The sequence below is a fragment of the Theropithecus gelada genome, chromosome 2 (genome assembly GCF_003255815.1).
Source record: "Theropithecus gelada isolate Dixy chromosome 2, Tgel_1.0, whole genome shotgun sequence".
NCBI classification, from domain to species: Eukaryota; Metazoa; Chordata; class Mammalia; order Primates; family Cercopithecidae; genus Theropithecus; species Theropithecus gelada.
In genome coordinates this window covers 188,524,092-188,543,625 of record NC_037669.1, presented here as the reverse complement: position 1 = coordinate 188,543,625, position 19,534 = coordinate 188,524,092, and the positions used below count along the sequence as shown (strand labels likewise).

At 36.9% G+C, this 19,534-nt stretch overlaps 1 protein-coding gene across 3 annotated transcripts in view; it reads left to right on the top strand.

Annotated features, from left to right (window-relative positions):
• The window catches only part of FGF12 (fibroblast growth factor 12), a 584,720-nt gene that overhangs the window by 559,145 nt on the left and 6,041 nt on the right, over nucleotides 1-19,534 (top strand). For all 3 annotated transcript variants that reach the window (XM_025376976.1, XM_025376975.1, XM_025376974.1), the window contains one exon: nucleotides 8,409-8,607. In XM_025376976.1, coding sequence (XP_025232761.1) covers nucleotides 8,409-8,607 — 199 coding nt within the window. The remainder of the gene's footprint in view (nucleotides 1-8,408; nucleotides 8,608-19,534) is intronic.

Genomic DNA, 19,534 nt, shown 5'->3' with positions numbered 1-19,534 from the left:
TTTGCAGTGAGCCGAGATCGCACCGCTGCACTCCAGCCTGGGCGACAGAACGAGACTCCGTCTGGGGGGAAAAAAAAAAAAAGAGTTTAGATTTGGGGTTTTAATTGGAAAGGATAGAACTAAAGTCAGAGGCCCTTTTTTTATCTGGCATATATTTGAAAATTCAATAATTTCTACATACCATATGGAGAATCATTAGTCAAAATTACTAATACAATAGCAAAGTCTATTTCTCTGATTAATTTTTCTTTGTTTGCTTTTTAAATAATAATATATTACCACCATTTCTTCGGTAGGGAAAGCTCTATTTTTGAAGAAACAACATTTTATATAGTCTGTTTAATTTTAATAAATTATTTAATATGAATAATATAGCTATAAAGTAAGACAAAAGTGACATTTAAGATTGCATAATTTGGCATTTCTTTTTTATGTTTAGAGAAACTGAGAGCCTAAGAAAGAAAGAGGACTTTCCCATTGGATCACAACTTAGAGATATACAGGAGTAAAAAATTCAGATTTTATTATGTATTTTCACCAAATTATTTTCTTGGAGTCGATTTTTTTTGTTAATTCCTACAACTGTTGAGAATACGAAGAGAACATAGCAATCATGGTGGCTACCTTTAAGAAGCTTAAACAAATTCATACGTGGTATAATGCTAGAAAGGGTCAAGTCACGAAGGAAAACAAAAGCAAGGTAAAGGGTTAGAAAGTGACTCAAGTGCTAAATTATGTAAGGTAGTCAAGGAAGCTTTCTCTGAGGTAGTTACATTTAAGCAGTAACCTGAATGAAATAAGAGACCAACCATGTTAATAGGTTACTGAAGACATTTTCAAGAACAACGAATATGGATTGTGAAGGATTTGAAATGGGACATGCTTATTGTGTTTCAGCAACAGCACGGAGACCAGTGGCTGAGTACAATGAGCGTTCACTCATTGGCTGTACACTCACCCGTGGGTTATCTCCGCCAGAGCAGTAAGGAGGAAACGGGGATCCGCAAAAAGCAGAGCGAAGATGAGTTATGGTTATGGTATCATGTAATTATATTAACTATACCGTGCTACCAACTGCTGTATTCCTACTTGAGCTGGAAAGCATGCATTTGGCAAGGAAAGCTCTTGGGAGCAAAAGCGGTTGTAAGTGAATCACATAACATTCTTTACCTTTCAAGAAATTTATTCTGAGCAGATGTCATACTAAAATGTAGAAGCCTTTAAAGTTACAATATCAAAGTTGTCTGTAAAAAGAAATAATCTCAAATAATTTTATAGACCTTTGTAGTTATCAAAGAGCTTTCATATCTGTTAAATAATTTGATCATTACAAGACCCTGAGTCTGGATAGTAAACGTATCTTCAGTGTACAAGGGAGGAAGTTGAGGCTCAGAGAGGTTAACTGGCGTGCTAAAGGTCAGGTAGAAAATTGTCAGTGAATGACAAATCAGAAATTTAGATAATCCAAATGATTTTCCAGAAAATATTTACTGTTTATTTCTCCATGTGTCCTGGACGATTCTTTTTTCCTATTCTCTTCATTTGATGTCTTGATATAATTATTCTGTAGGACCTTGTAAGTGGTTACTTTCAACTTAGGCAGTTTTACAATCAATATTAGTAAACTAAACATGTAAGCATAAGCATTGTATAATATCATGGTCTGGAATAGAAAATAAGAAGGGGAACGTGTTAGTTGGAGACAGAATGGAAAATATTTTTTTCTTGAATAAGTTATGTGACCCACAATGTTATATTTTCATCTTGAACAAAATCTGCTTGCAACCTATAAGTGAGTGGTTGTTATTTGTTATTAAAATTGCCATATATCATCAAGTAGGAAAAACTTGATATTGAAAGAAGGACAAAGATTTTGGGAAACAATGTTTGTCATTTTACTTAATCTTCAACACATTTTTAATGTGAGAATTATTGCTCCCAGTTTAATGTAATAGAAAAAGAGATTTCTAACAAAATTCAATAGCATGCCCAAGTTCATCCAGGTAAAGGGACTGAGTCAGTACTGTCAATCAGTTCTATCCCATCACGTAATCTTTGCTCTTTCCCTGACTTAAATTATTGCCACATTTATTTAAACAAGGATAAACTGGGTGCTGAATTGCTTGGTTTCATAAAAAGTATTGAAGAGTATTATGTCCCTATGAACCAAAGCTCACATTGTCTACTATAGAAGCAAGAAAAACCATCATGCTTCAAGACAGAACACATTAAATACTAAAAGACATATCACATACTATGAGAAGCAAAAGGAAGGAAAGTTTGCTGTAACCCAAAGAGACTTGAAAGAGCACCTATTATTTCTCCCTTTGATAGAGAAATAGAGAGAACAGCTTGAGCAGAGCACAGCTTGAGGGTTAGGAAGTGGGGGCATTGCAAGGAATTAGCGTTTGATGAAAACAATGTTGACAGTGGGAGTCAAACCTGAAAAGATACAGCATTTTATCCATATATTAATTCAAATCTCTAAATTTCTGTCTGTTTATCCTTCATTATGTTTATATCTTAAGGGGAATTCCATTCAGATGGGGGAGTGGGAAAGGCCAAAGATGACACAGTTAGAGGCTAGCTAGAGAGGAAAGGACTTTTCCTGGGCAGTGGCAGACCCTAAGAAGCCAGAAACTGTAGAATTTCAGTTGTCTAAGTGCTGGGAGAAGAAACAGGAAGAAATTCAGTGTTGGAGAGGAATCAAGGTAGAGTATGAAACTATGAAGTTGGGGTCAGGGAGACTTCAAGGGAGAGTAGGTTGGAATCCCATGGGATGGGGAGAGACTAGAAGGGGTCCTGAGTGATCCATGTTGGGCTTACATAGGGTTCCAGCGTTCATTCATCATCTGGATTAAAATGAGTTGGAGATTTTAATTTTCGAGGCAAGGCTAGGGTGGACAGGTGTTTGGAATGTGAAAAAGAATTGGTCAAATATTGGCTTGATACCATGACAGAACAAAAACTCAGTTCTGCAAATGCTGCTAAAAGAGGGAGCACTCAAAAATAATTTGAGAACACTATCAAAATATTCATTTTCTGCTGAAGTCAAAGTCAGTGTAAGTTGAAGAATGGACAGATTTTGAAATAATAATTTTGAAAAATAGACCCATCATTTCACCTGTCTATACATATGATATAGAATAGAACATGGGGGTGTTTCTAATTCAACAGATTTCTATAAGTTTGCTCTGATGCCTACATTGAATTGAGGGCTCAAGACTATAGGAAGAAGAAACACTCATGAGATGCAACATGACTACTGGTTATTCTTACAAAAGAAACAAAATCCTCCTTATTATACTGATCATTTACTCAGTATATGATCAGTCATTTTACTTAATCTTCAACACATTTTTAATGTGAGAATTATTGCTCCCAGTTTAATGTAATAGAAAAAGAAATTTCTAACAAAATTCAATAGCATGCCCAAGTTCATCCAGGTAAAGGGATTGAGTCAGTACTGTCAATCAGTTCTATCCCATCACGTGCATATAATTTGATTCAGTGCATATAATAGAAAGAATCCTAAGCCTAAGAAAGTGGCTTAGGATTTTATCACCTTTGACCCCAAGCCTGCCTGTTTCCATTATACATTAGATTTTTTGTCAATCTGAACACACATTCTATAACCACAGAACCCCTTCTGAATATATGTGATTGCTAAGTCTTTACCAAAAGCTTTAGATTATTTTTTAAATGTCTACATATTTGTAACCTGCCTTAGCTACTCCTATGGCACAGGTCCTGGATGTTGGATCGGATATATACATGTGTGACAAAAGCAGAATTGCGTGCCTTGTTATAGAATTCATTGTATTTTTCCTGCTACCTGAAAACTCAATAATGATGAGTTGGAGATTTTAAAATTCTAAACGTTTATAATACGCATCCATATGCATGCTTTTCCTTAAAATAACTCAATGTACGGTTGAAAATGTGAAATCCGGAGAGTTGTAATCACTTACCTAAAATCCACAGCTAATATGTGTGGAGCCAGAAGGAAAACCCTGATTGTTTTTTTACTCCACGTGTAGGGCTTTGATTTCTTATTACAAGAAAAAGAGGTATAATAGCAAATATAATGTAAATTATTTGATGCCCAACTCCATATTGAAATTGGAACTGCGCATATATTGTGAAGGTTCTACTTAGAATGACTATCCAAGCTGGTTCAGTGTCATTAAGATTTCCCTTCCAGTTTGTAGGGGAGCCTGGCTGTGTCCACACAAGTGCCTGCAGCAAACTTCTGCCATGTTTCCACCCGGAAATGTCTTGCCCGGGTCAGGTATTAATAGCTGCCTCATTTTCAGATTCTGACTGCATAGCCCTGTTGGAATTATACTGAATGGAAAACTCCACTTGGCTTTTCATTGCTGATTAGGACCTGGATGCTGTGTAAGAAATCCCCCGTTTGTCAATGTAGTAGTCCAAAGCCCAGTTCCTACCTAATGCGGTTCCTGGTTCAGGACCCCAGGACTCCAGCTCCTGCGCAGTGTCTGTGACTTTTACTGTTCCGGGAGGGAATTTTAAACGAGTATGAAACGAACCTGAGAGTCATTATTTATTAAATGAGAGTGTTATTTTTCTCATGTATAAATGACAATGTAGTAATGATACATCACTGATATGGTTTCTATAATAATGACTAAGGCTTGCTCAAATCAAGCTTGGAGTCAAAAGCAGGATTGGCTATGCAGTAGGAAAGCAATGTGTGGTACTGGAAGAAGTACTGAACCAGCAGCGAGGAGCCCGCTGTTCAACACAGGGTCTGGATCTGCCTCTAACTTCCTGTGACACTGGGGACAAATATTTCACTATCATGAACTTTCATTACCTTGTTAAATAAAGGCGCCAAATTTTACTGTCACTAAGCAGCACTAAGCAGCTTTGTATCTATCTTCAAATGTACATGTTTCTGTGATGTACGTTCATAAGAAGGTTTTATCACTATCTACATATATGACGATATGTACTTACACAAAACAGGAATTATTTATTCCCTAACTTCTTTCTAAAGTCTGAAATCTTACACGTAGAATGTATTGCTTGAACTTTCCAGAGTTCCTTAGCATAACATCTAGGGTTAATACTATGTTTGTTGGTATTGGACTAGATCTAGGAAAAAAAAAAAGCTTTGGGATTACTTTAGTTTGTTTTTAAAAGAAAATGAACCTAAATCTGTACCTAAATGTAAGCATTTTAATAATACTTTATTACTCCTAGAAGAAAACCAGAACTTAATATTATCATCTAAATTGAATCTGAATTAGTTTTATCCATTTTACTTGGCAGTGATTCAACTCTATCCTGGCAATATTGAGCCAAGGCCTTAGAAGAGCTGGTTTTCCTTCACATGGGTTATCATGTAGCCCTGTGCTGCCAGGCAAGGAATGTGCAATAGTTTCGTTCCTTCCCTCACTTTCTTTAGTCACCTTGTTTATCTGATTTTCTTTTATTTGAGATATCAGTTGAATGCCGTGTAATCTACGTTTACGTTTTTAAAGTTTATGCATGCTTTAGTGGTTTTTGGTACATTCGGAAAGTTTTGCAAACATCACCAGTATCTAATTCCAGAACATTTCATCCCTCCAACAAACAGTCACTCCACCCGTATATCCGTCTCACCTCCTTCCCCAACCATTGATACTCACTACTCTACTTACTATCTCTGGATTTGCTTATTCTGGACCTTTCATATAAATGGAATCATACAACATGTGGCCTTTTGTGTCTGGCTCCTGGCCCTTAACATAATGTGTATGAGGCTCATCCTTGTTGCCACATAAATCAGCATTTCATTCTCCTTTGTAATTGAATGATATTACAGTTGCATTCTGTAGAACTGTCACACTATATTTAAGCATTCATCACTTGATAGATGTTTGGGTTGTTTCCACATTATGAATAATGTTACTATGAACATTTGTGCACAAGTTTTTGTGCAGACATATGTTTTCATTACTCTTAGAACTAGACCTACAAGTGGAATTGTTGGATTGTGGGGCAACTGTGTGTTTCACCTTTTGAGGCACTGCCAACCTATTCTCCACAGCTTCTGCGTCATTTTACATTTCCACCAGCAATGTATGTGAGCTGCAGCTTTTCCACATCCTCACAAACACTTTATAATGTCCATTTTTAAATTATAGCCATTACAGTGGATGTGAAGTAGTATCTCATGGTCATTTGTTTCTTTGATTCTTAAGCTGGTAGTTCACTTACTTAAAACTGAAAGTACTCTAAGAAATCACATTTCAGTATTAATATAAGCATAGTATTAATTTATTGCTACTCTTATTATTTTAGTATCTACAATCACCTTTCTACTCCAATTTTCTCTGGGGAGTGTTTTCTTGGACTTTTTTTGGGGGGAGTGGGGTTTGGATCAATTTCATTCTGTCACCCAAGCTGGAGTGTGGAGTGTAATCTCTGTTCACTGCAACATCCACCTCCCCTGTTCAAGTCATCCTCCCACCTCAGCATCCTGAGTAGCTGGAAATACAGGCATCCACCATCACACCCGGCTAATTTTTGCCTTTTTAGTAGAGATGGAGTTTCACCATGTTGGCCAGGCTAGTCTCGAACTCCTGACCTCAAATGATCTGCCTAACTCAACCTCCCAAAGTGCTGGCATTACAGAGGTAAGCTACTGCACCCCAGCCTACTCCAGTTTTCTTAGTCTCATTTTTCTTTTTTTTTTTTTTTTTTTGAGACGGACTCTCGCTCTGTCACCCAGGCTGGAGTGCAGTGGCCGGATCTCAGCTCACTGCAAGCTCCGCCTCCCGGGTTCACGCCATTCTCCTGCCTCAGCCTCCCGAGTAGCTGGAACTATAGGCGCCCGCCACCACGCCCGGCTAAGTTTTTGTATTTTTAGTAGAGACGGGGTTTCACCGTGTTAGCCAGGATGGTCTCGATCTCCTGACCTCGTGATCCGCCCGTCTCGGCCTCCCAAAGTGCTGGGATTACAGGCTTGAGCCACCGCGCCCGGCCAGTCTCATTTTTCTTAATCTGTAATGTTAGAACTATTCAAAAATAAGCTGGGTGCAGTGTACACACCTGTAGTTCCTGCTACTTGGGAGGCTGATGTGGGAGGATCTTCTGGGCCCAGGAGTTTGAGGCCAGCCTAGGCAACATAGCAAGACTCCATCTCTTACAAAAAGAAAAAGGAAAAAAAAAAGAAGAGAGAGAGCACTCTCTACAAATAAAGAGATTAGCATGGGAGTATCACCTACAAGGACATGGTTTCAACCAACCCTATTCCTCTATTCATTAATAACTTAATTTCACGTTTGCTTGCATTAAATCATGGGGGTCTCACATTGAAATTCTTCCAGTACATGGAGAGGAAGGTGATGACTATGGTGAATATGTCTGACATGTAGGACTCTTGTTGAATTGCAGCTGAAGAAGATGCAATAGCATTTGTGTTTCTTCTGCTTATCTCAGAAGGGGAGAAATTTCTTCCTTCCACAAAATAGATTTTGTTCATGTGACATGTCAGGATATGATTTTATTGTATTGATTTTTAAATCTCATCATAAGTCACTAAACAAGACTCAGGCAGAAAAGGTGAGCCTGAGAGGCGGTGATTATGAAGCAATAAATGTGAGCTCTGGCATTGACTCAGTAGTTTTGTAAATGTATATTTGAATTAATCATATAACCTTTTGGTTTTCTCACTTACCAAATGTTGGAGTTGAAGTACAGAATCTTAACGGTTTCTTCTGAGACTAAAACTCTCATTCTGTGTTTCACTGAGGTCAATAGTAATAGGAATTACTGTTAGTAATTTTCTTCAATATAATAGTAATTTTTTTCTATTACTTATTCCTGGGCTTTTTATCTGAGATTTTGATTACTAAGGAAAAAAATGTTTTAAGGAAATTAAAGAGGAAGTTACTGACATTAGGAAAAGTGGTGATTTTACTGACCAAGCTGTGGCTATGTAATATGTTTTTGTATATACAGAATAGTCTCTTCAAAAGCACCTTGTGTGCCTGTGTTTGCTGTGGTTATATTTGATTTTGATTTCCAGGATAAATTTTAGTTCCTTATTTACATGTTAAGGGCGAGTAAATGAGGAATGGCCAATGACTTTAAGTTTACAAAACATATTGCTAGGATCAGAGCGCAGACTTGGCCACAGTCCTGAATGATTTTCACCTAGCTTCAAGCCTGAGCAAATTGTTATCACTGGGGTAAATGTTGGCTAGAAAGGAAATCATGTTTTTTGATTTTGTATGATGAATCTTTATAACCAAAGGCTAATAGAAACTATGTGTCATTGCCTTTCATTTGTTCTTAACAGAGGACATGGATTTCAAGCTTATTGGATTTCAGCATTTGCTGATTCACCTTTAAATCATTTCTCTTTTTTGTGTCTTTTTTTTTTTTTCCTACAGGATGTTTTCACTCCAGAATGCAAATTCAAGGAATCTGTGTTTGAAAACTACTATGTGATCTATTCTTCCACACTGTACCGCCAGCAAGAATCAGGCCGAGCTTGGTTTCTGGGACTCAATAAAGAAGGTCAAATTATGAAGGGGAACAGAGTGAAGAAAACCAAGCCCTCATCACATTTTGTACCGAAACCTATTGAAGGTATGAAACCAACTGACTGTCTTTGTTGGACCCTTATTTGTGTGTTGACATCAATTCTGCTCCTTGCCCTTGTGCTCCAGAGAGTGTGCCTGGAATTTAACAGATCAGAAGAAAGATTCAAAACAAATATTCAGAAAACACAATAGTATCTTATTTATTTATTTATTTATTTATTTATTTATTGAGACGGAGTCTTGCTCTGTCGCCCAGGCTGTAATGCAATGGTGCAATCTCGGCTCACTGCAACCTCCACCGGGATTCAAGCAATTCTCCTGCCTCAGCCTCCGTAGTAGCTGGGAATTTCTTCCTATTAAAAAAAAAAAAAAAAGGAAAATTCTGTTACAAAGACTTGGCACTTGAAAAAATGCCTGAGTATAGAAGCTGGAAACATTTTGAAAGTAGAAAAGGAGTGGTAGTTACTATCTAGTATGTAATTTCCTCCTTTTCTAAGCCTAATAATTTAATTTCTCAAGATCCACCCTTGAAAAACAAATGACAGTTTTATATTTACGGTATTACCTTGCATCCTTCCCAGGTGAGCTTATCACCTTTCCGTTCATAATCATTTAATACTCTTACTCTGTTCATTTATTTCAAACTGACCATTAGAATAAACCTTTTTTTTCCCCTGAGGAAACCGATTTTTATCCTCATTTTATAGATGAAGAAATGTAATTTAAAGTAATTAAGTAACCAGTCCAAGACTGGTTGCTAGATAACCAGGGCTAGATAAATACAGAACTGGGATTGCAGTCTAAGCACCCTAATGTCAATGCCTATGTACGTAACTTCTGCGATGTATTGCCCTTCAATCTGAAGTAAGCCTATGAATATGCAAATACTCAGAAAAGTCAGTGATAGCAAAGCAGAAATGTTATACTATGATGCAACTTGAATAGTAAACTAGTTTTAAACCATGCAAAATTGAGGCAAGTATACATGATATGATGAGAAACACTCATATTTGTAAACAATCAGATAAAACAGCTAATGGAATGCCATATTCAAGCTAGCCAAGAAAGAATCAACAATGCATCACTTCTTTTCTGGTAAATTCTAACAAGTTTTATTTCCTACTCAGTAAAAAAATTTGGACTAGATGATTCCTGAAGTTCTCTGGCAATGACATTGTATGGCAGTCTTTATAAGCCCTTTACTGTAAAACCACGTTCTTTCATTGAACCTAGCATAGAATTTACATGTAAAAATGGTCTAAACATATTTTGTTTATCATGAGCTATTTCCATTATTTGTGATTTTTTTTTAAATGAGGGAATAGGATGAAAGGCATCCTAGCTATAACTTATCTTTAAATAGATTTTAGGCCAGACACGGCGGCTCACACCTGTATTCCCAGCAATTTGGGAAGTCGAGGCAGGTGAATCACTTGAGGCCAGGAGTTCAAGGCCAGCCTGGCCAACATGACGAAACCTCGTCACTACTAAAAAATACGAAAATTAGCCAGGTATGGTGGTGCACACCTGTAACCCCCACTACTTGGGAGGCTGAGGCAGGAGAATCCCTTTCAGCCCAGGGAGGCGGATTTTGCCAGAGTTGAGGTCGTGCCACTGCTCTCCAGCCTTGGCAACAGACAAAGACTCTGTCCCAAAAATAAGTGAATAAATAAATAAATAAAGTTTTTGGTAATATTTTTCCATAGGGCAGGTATAAAGCACATAACTAGATGACACTTCTAGGAAACGATTAGAAAATGATAGCTCCATAAGAGATTAGCTACCTTGCTGCTAATAGGTTCACCAAAAAAATTATTGACTATTTTATTTGTAATGTTTAAAGGCATTTTTGTAACCCTGTAAGCCCAGTGCTAATCCTGTCAGCATCCTAACAGAGTCCAGACTGCGCGGTAAATGAGCCCTTCGTTTGTGAGGGGAATTGACCTCTGATGGAGGAAAAGCCAAAGTAGGTTTTTTTTAGTTTTGGGTTTTGCTTTTTTGTTTGTTTGTTTGTTTACTGCTTATTTGTTTTTCAAATATGTCTGCCTTTATACCAGTCCTGCTGGTGTTTTCTTCTGAATGTCAGGATTCCCAAAATTAAGCTCTGCCAGTTTGAGGGTGGTTAAGTCCTATACTGATAACACAATAATAATTACCCACCAGCCCATTTCCCTTCACTCTTTCACATCTCATCCTGTGTTTAGAGAACAGGAGTGTTAATGAGGGGTTTCAGGGTCACCTATTCTGATAGACTGACTTGATATTTAAGCACATTACTATGTACATTGCACATAAACCTCTACTTACATGGGTCCCCTCCCCTGGCATCTTGGACAACAGCACAGGCTTCCTGATTCTCAATTCTGCCCTTTCAGAGTATTGTTCAAAGCACAGATAAGTAACTCCCCCAGATGTAAAGTGTTTTAGTGGTGACCTCCCCCTTTAGCATTAGATACAGCAGCCAAATACTCTGACAAAGAACAAAATACAGTCTCCTCCTTTTCTCCTCCCTCCTCCTTCAAGAAGCACATTACTCAGCTCCTGCGGGTGACTGAGTATTCAGGATCTGGTTCTTACCTTCTGGGGGAAAAAAAAAAAAAATCGGTGTACTTTGCAAAGATTTAAGCTTCTAGAGCTGAGTCCCGGAGAGATAAATCTATCTGCAAATAAGATCACTAAGGATCAGTTGAGAGCCATCTGTAAAGAAGTATTAAACTTGGAATAAAGGAATATTGATTTATTTTTCCCAGTTTATTTTGTAGTGGGGAGACAGTGCTAACACCCACACACACACACATACGCACACACAATTGGGCATATACATGTTATCCATTTTCTTTGTTAGAACGGGTGCTTTAAGCTCATAGAATCTGATTTAAGTCTCAGAAGAATGTAAACTGCTGTTTCCCAAACATCAGTATCAGAACCATCTGTAGTGTTCTTAGAAGCTAACAGATTCTCAAACCAAATCTCCAAAGTGATCTGATGTTTTAAACCTAGGTATGACCTAGGACTCTATAGGTTTAAAACCCTGTCCTGGTGAATTCTGATGGCACTGAGTTTGAGATGCAGTGTTCTGAATTTGGTGTTTCTAAGCTCCTTTTGGTCAAATCTGGCCATGGATGATTTAAACTTATTCATATCATTGTGATCAATATATTGGACTAAATCTAATGTAATATGAATTGTGTCTTTGACATGAAATTTAGTATATTATGTATGTTACATTTTTACATTCCCTACTACTATTAAGACAGATATATTTTAGTGCAGGGTTAACTTACTATATGAAGTTAGTAGAGGTAGTACCAATTATTTTATGAAAGTGACCTCCTAGAGCAACCCAATGAAAATCAAGTAACCAAGAATACAGAAGTGTCTAATTCTTTGGGTCAAAATTTGGCAATGATTTGCTAAGCAATTTTTGTTTGAATGAAAGCAAGTGTGTTAGAGAAGTCAAGAAACAGATTGGCTACTCCATAGGCAGAGCAGCCTTGCTAAGTAATTTTGAGAAAATAATTTATCTCCTTCCACCTCAGTCATCTCTGAAGATAAAGTCTATTACAAATTCCACCTGCTTCTAAGGAATAATATGAAAATTAGACATTGTAGAAAGTTGGATTTCTCAAGAGAATTCCGTCAGATCAAACATGAAGTGCCTTTTTCATTTTATCTTAGAAAATGGACATTGTCTTATTGTGTTTTGTATTGGAAAAATGCTGTGAGATGTGGCATTGCATGAGAAATTAAAGGCAATGAAAATGGAATCTGGAAGGAAAATAATAATCCCTTCAAAACTACATAATAAGACACCAAAGAACAGAGCAAATCAGGAGTCCTGATGTTATAAAGCTCCAACTGGTAGGACACTAATGCCAAATTTGGTATTTTTATTTCAATAAACTGGAAATAGAAATAAATGCCTTGATTCTCTTTTGGACCCAACTATACTAAAAGACAAAAGCAGAAAGATGGAGCAAAAAAGAACCTCTCTGCCAGTAATTGTTTTAATTACAGAAAGGATAATAGCTGCAACTCTTTCTTTTGCGTTCTGGATTTCTGCCAGCCTGTGATACTCCTGCAAACCATTGTAACTTATTCCAACTAGCTTTTTCTGGTTTTTGAATGTAGTCTTTAATACAACCCTCCTACCTCTTCCCCACACATTCTTCCTCTTTCTCTCTCTCTGTTCCTCATGCAAATATTGCTTTTTGTTTCTTTCTAAATGAACATATAGATGCTTTTGTTCACAACATCTCTTAACTCATTATAGTAAATATGTATAGCACGGTGAATGCATTTCTAAGGCAATGCATTTCTTCCAAACCAGCACTTAAAATTCTCCCGCAGTTCCAAAAGGATTCCATGTAACATTAATTAAGGTGTGAAATTGCTTTATTTAAATTACCCACACCCTTCTATGATCTGCTATTAAGACAATTAAATATCTTCAATGGTGCATTAACTAACACAGCAGTCTAACCTTTTAGCTTCTTGGAAATTACAGAGGACCAAGGAAAATTCAATTAAATTCGTAGTAATAAAATGATTAATCATATTTAACTTGTCTTTGATGGTAACTAGTAGTCGATGGGGGTTCTTTATAGAGTTTAAATATTTAGTTTTATTAAAAACAGAAGTTAAATTGTTTTTATTTGGAAAACAGAATTTGTCAGAACAACTACAGTGTTCCCACACGCAGACTGTTCAACTAACTCTCCACGACAGAGTGACATTGACACTGAAAAATTAATACCTGCTACTCCTCATTACTATTAGTACTCTCAAATTTCAAAGGATCTGTCAAGAATATAGCAACAATATAAAGTAATGATTAGTAGCAGCTATACTACCTTATATTCCATTTGAATGGCATATTGTCATTTCAACATGCTTTCTGAACCACCAGAGTATCATTTAATAGCCACTAAATCGTTGGAAGTATGAAGGTTAAGATTTACTATCCCTGTTTTAAACACGAGGAAGATGTCATTTCTAGAGGTTAACTCACTCAAGTGTATATAGTTAGAAAGAAGCAAAACCAGAGCTGTTACCTTGTAGCTTCAAATGTCATGCTTTTCCTACTATAAATGTGATGTGATGTGATTGTGTGTGTGTGTGTAAATAGGCGTTGTCATTCCTTAAAGTCATTCAGTTTAGTTACTTAATCAGTTGTGTCTGTGTGCGTGTATTTGTGTGTACCTTCTTATGAATTAGAATCTGCAGAGGCAAGACATAGATACAAATATGTATTCTTAGAAGACCCAGGTATATCTCATGGAAGAATTAAGGACAGCAACTCTACAAGTTGAGTGTGCATCAGAATTACCTAGAGAGCCCACTAAAGCATAGATTGCTAGGCCCCATCTCCTGAATTCTTAATTCTGTGGGTTTGAGTTGACCAAATAATTTGCATTTCTTAACGTTGTTGCTGTTGGTGGTGGTGATTAGGGGTTATGCCTTGAGAATCACTAAGTTTGGGGAACCGTCTGATGCAATGATCCTCAGCTCTTTCCTTCCTAGACTCTGTAATGTACCAAATATACAAGGAAAGGTAAGGGTGGTCGTCAACTTTCTTGGTTTATTTTCTTTTTCATTTATTTTTCTTATTTCTGTGAAGATGAGGCTTATTAATTGATTATTCAAATATCACTGAACTAAAGGAGCTTGATAAATATTGTCCACCGTATAGTATTCCTTGCTCCCTTTGTGTCAAAGTCATCAATTTTATGTTTATATTGGTCAATTTCAGGGAACTCAGCCCAAGTTTAGGACCTTAGAGAAAGTAAAGATTCACTGACTTTAAAGGTAAAAGAAAAATCAACTTTACTCCAACCAAAGACTTCTTCAGTTAGTCACTGTAGCATAGTAGATAGGAATATTCATTTGGAAAATAACTATGAAACACCTACTAATAGCATCTTTCACTGTGCTAATGCAGACGCAGTAGTACTCAAGGAAAGACAATTTTGACTTGATAGTGTTTATGTCTGAAAATGGGTAAAAAATACACAATTAAAAATAAGCAGGCATTTTAAAACATCACTAGAGATTAGTTCCAAGAAAAAAAAAAGTGGGACTGTATTTAAAAGGATGATGAAGGTAAACTTTTTAGGGAAGATGACATAAATGACATTTGAACAGTAATCTGAATGAAATTTAGTAGTAAACCATGCAAAGATGTGGTACAAGGTTTTTGCAGACAAAACTGACAGATTCCAAAGGCTGTTATAGAATCTGAGCATGTCTAATAATGAGCAAGAAAGCCAATGTGACTAGAATGGATTAAAGAAATGGAAGGTAGAAGAGGAACTTAGAGGGAAAGCAAAGACAGTATAATTTGAGGGCTTGTAACCACCTTCAGGACTTTAGATTTTATGGTTAATGTGATGTGGATTCATTATAGATTTTGAGCAGAATTGCAGAGAAATCAGCCAGGATCTTAAGCGAGATAATATCAGCTTGGACTCCAGGGTTTTTTAACTAGAGGTAGAGAGAATGACTTTAAACTTATTTTGAAGTTAAACCTGAAGGAGCATGCTAATGGATTGGATGTAGGTGGTTAGATAAAGAGAGAAATCAGAGATGGCTTTTAGGTGTTAGGCATGATCAACTGGGCGAATAATGGGTCTGCGTGCTGAAATGTGTACACACACACACACACACACGCACACACGCACACACACACAACTTAAATATGACATTTTTAAAATCACTTCTAATCCCCTAGTACTGGTTATTACAACACAGACACTACTGACATTTTGGGACTTTGGGTTGTAGAATTACTTCTTGTGAGGCACGTCCCTGTGCATTGGAGGATAGTTAGCAACATCTATAGCCTCTGTGTTCAGGATACCAATAGCAAATCATCCTCTCTAGTGGTGACAGACGCGTCTCAGATATTACCAAAGATTCGCCGAAGGCAAATTCACCGCCGCTTGACAACCACCGCGCTGGGTTCTATGACGCTTTTCAAACGCGGAGACTGTCTTGTTTGGAAAAAGTATTCTCTTGTGTGGAACTTTCCCACATTATAGAACATTAGTAATACCACCCTGACCCTCATCACTATGGTTGTGACAAGAAATGGGGAGAACACTTGCCTGGTTTCTTCACACTGCTAAGCAAATGAATGTAGCTGCTGGCTGACTCCTGGGGAGCACTAACATTTATTGGAAAGGGAGGCTCCTGCAAAGGAGAATAAAATAGAGTAGCCAGTGATTTCGCAGAAAGACTAGGCTACTTTGATTGATGTTCCAGAAGCCAAGTGAAAACATCTTGTCAAAAAGGTGGAAATAATTAACTGTATCCAACACTGCTGGAGTGTCTAGCAAGTTGCTAAATGAGAACTGATCATTGCTTTTGTAACTCGTGGTCAGTAGTGACGTGACATGAGTGATTTCAGTGAAACGGAAAAAAGTCTGACTGGAAAGAATTAAATAATAACTGGAGGCAAAGAAAAGAAGAAGATAATACTGAATATGAAAGTTATTTTGAGAACTTCTGCTATAAAAAGGAAGTAGAGAAATGAGGAGGGAGTTGGTGAGAAACATGACAGTTACATGGTAGGGTTACTTGTTTTAAAAGCTATTTCATATATTTATATACTGATGGGAACAATCTGGGATAAGCCGAAATTGGGATTACAGGAGAGAGGGACACCAAAGAACACTGAGTAAAAGGGCTGGGATTGAGTGCACCATGGCGCTCTAGAGTTAGATAAGAATAGGACAGTGCAAGCATTTTAACAAGCAGGAGTCAGAACATGTGAGGGCAGATGTGCATAGGTTGATAATTCTTTGCCATGGAAACGTTTCTCATCTGATTCTCCTTTCTAAGTGAAATATAAAGTCAGATAGTATATTGTCTTGGAAAATAAAGAAAGAGGAAGAATTAGAAGGAGAGAGGGAGAAAGAAAGAGAAAGAAAGAAAGAGAGAGAGAAAGAAGGAAGAAAGAAAGGAGTGAGAAAGAAAGGAGAAGAACGAGAAGAAAAAGAAGAAAGAAAGAGAGAGAAAGAAAGGAGAAAGAAAAAAAAGAGAGAAAGAAAAGAGAAGAATGAGAAGAGAAAGAAGAAAGAAAAAGAAAGAAAGGAGGGAAGAAAGGAAGGAAAGAACGAACAAATGAACAGAGAAAGAAAAGAAAGAAAGAAAGAAAGAAAGAAAGAAAGAAAAGAAAAGAAAAGAAAGAAAATGAAAAGCAAAGAAAGAAAATGAAAAGCAGGCAGGCCTATTTCCTGAGTCTGTGAGAGAAAGAAAGAAAAGAGAAGAATGAGAAGAGAAAGAAGAAAGAAAGAAAAAGAAAGGAGGGAAGAAAGGAAGGAAAGAAAGAACGAATGAAAAGAAAGAAACAAACAAAAGAAAGAAAGAGAAAGAAAGAAAGAAAAGAAAGAAAGTGAAAAGCAGGCAGGCTATTTCCTGAGTCTGTGGAGGGGCTGAGGTGGTATTGGAAGCTTGAGATGCAAGGAGCAGGTGTGAAATAAGTCACTGAGAAGAATGAGAGAGCGGATTGACCAGAAAGATGTAGTAGAATTCCCGAAAGTGTTGTGTACCACCACCATGAGGTTTGGGGTCAAGATTTTGCCTTAAGACCAGTCAACACAGTTTTATGTTTTTCAGCATATTTAGACATACTCAACTGTTAGGCTATCAGCTTAGAGCAGGGGCACCAGGGTTAATCTCACATGGATTTTAAAGCTGACTGCCCTGTATTGCTATATTACTTTGGACAAGCTACCCTCTTTGTTTTTCAGTTTACTCAACTGCAAAACAGGCCACTAAAAGTATCTATTTTTAGGGTCATTTAAAAAACTGTTTGTATGTATAATGTGCAGGCATATAGTAAGTGCTCAGTTAATGTTAGATATTATTATGAAGATGGCTACTGCTTAAATAAGAGAGTACCCATAGGTTGGTACTTGGCACCTGGTTTATTATAGCTGTGTGCTTTATAAATAACAGCAATGCCCAAGATTTTACTTTTTTCATACTTTTAACACAGTCATTGTTTCACTGTAATTTTTTCAGAAGAAATTTATAACTAAAATAGAAGGTATTGTTGAATGCTAAAAGTAGTAAATAGGGAAATATGAGCCACCACGATGGCAAGGAAAGCCTGCATATTCTGATAACTGCATTCTCAACACAGGCACCAGCGAAAAGAATGTAATAGAAAAATATCAAATAGAAAGCTTGCCCTGGAAAAAATCCATACCTAATCCTACAAAGAGAAAATGGATTTTTTTTTGACAATACTTCAAAGCTCAGTGATATATATTTCACATTTCTCCTTTTCTAAAAGTGTAATTATTCACTTTAAAATGAAGCAAGAACTAAATAAATAGAACAAATACCATATATCACCACAAAGTCAATATATTATGGTCTGGTTCTGAGCAAGTATTGCATGTTATTTGTATTCCCAGAACTGCAGGGCTTTCCGTGGCTACAAGGTCAGTGCGTGGTCGGACAGCTGTTAAAATCAAAACCTGCACTGTGCTGGGTCACCTGGTAACTACTGTCTATCTCCCAAGTGCATTCTGCTGACATTCAAGGGTTAAACTGGCGATTCCTAGTAAACACCGTGCTTTGAAGTAGCACATACTGTGAGCTGTGTTATTAGAAACCCTTGCTTGTCCTTGTGTCTAAAAATAAGGAGGAACACTCTCGCACCAAATCTCTACCTTATTTTCACTCAGAAAGCCGGGTTGAATCTCTCCGTTTCAATCTACGATAGCTCTAGAAAAGTCAAAAGCATGAATAGAAAGAAACATTAAGAAGAAGGAAGAAAATGGAAATGTAAATCAGAATAGAGGAAAAATAAGAAGAAAAGCAGTGAAATAAGACTGTGCTTTGATTTGAAGAAAGAGTACTGAAGAACCAAAAGGAAATGCTTTCTCTTCAAAACATTATCTCATTTTACCATTCGTCCAAAACTATTACGATGACACATGCGTTAGAGGAACAATGATATTTTATCTCAGAAATATCCTGGGGTCGGGGGAAGCAAATATTTATTTTCCTACTCTATGTACTTGACAAATGAATAGAAACGGGGCAAGCAGCTTGATCAAGGACAACCCGGAAAAGCCAGATGAAAGCGAAATAACATTGTTTCTCATGCAGGCCTTGCATCTTTAGGACACTGAACATTCTTGAAATTTGGGTACTGAAAGTGTGTTGGAAAAATAGTATCAAGTGCAATCAGAAAGAAACAAAGTTTAAAATCAGTCTTATGTTAAATACTATCTATAATATCATACCTGCTGAAAATAAAATCTGTATCACAAGTGTAGCCCCAAGATCCTGAGTGAGACATGTTAACCAGTAACATCCCACATTGTCTAAATTAGAGGATTTGTTTCAAATGTCATATGGGAAGTGCCACTGAATCTGAGTTTTTGTGAAACTCGATTGGGGAACTGGGAAGACAAGAACGATAGGGAGTTTCTATTTGTTTGTTTTGTTTTTGCGTTATTTCCAGTCTAGAAATAACTGCTTATCATAAGAACTAAAATATCAAATTTTGTTCTCATAGTTGAAGTAGGCTCCAATGCATAACACAGAGGAAGCAGGAAAAAAAATTTCAAGAAAAAAAAGAGATTTAAAAAAATTCCAGCACCTCCTAAAGCACAGTGGATCTATTCCTGGTGAAATAATATTGCTCATTATAACAGAAAGAGATGAAAAAAGTCCCTCTTGAAATACATTGCACTTTGAACTACTACAAATCAGGGGACTAGGAATCTTTCTGGTTAATAATAAGGATCCGATTATTAGAAGAGAACCTTAATCTGGCATAGGATAAGAATAATTTGAGAACCACAGTTTAAGAGTTGTAGAATTTATGTAGCTATTGAAGATCAGAGCCTAGACAGTTCTCTGGACATACTTGTTAAAGGTTTCCGCTCATTGCTTAATAGCATGTGATTGGAAATCAATAGCAGAACTCCAAATTCTAGTACTGATATTTA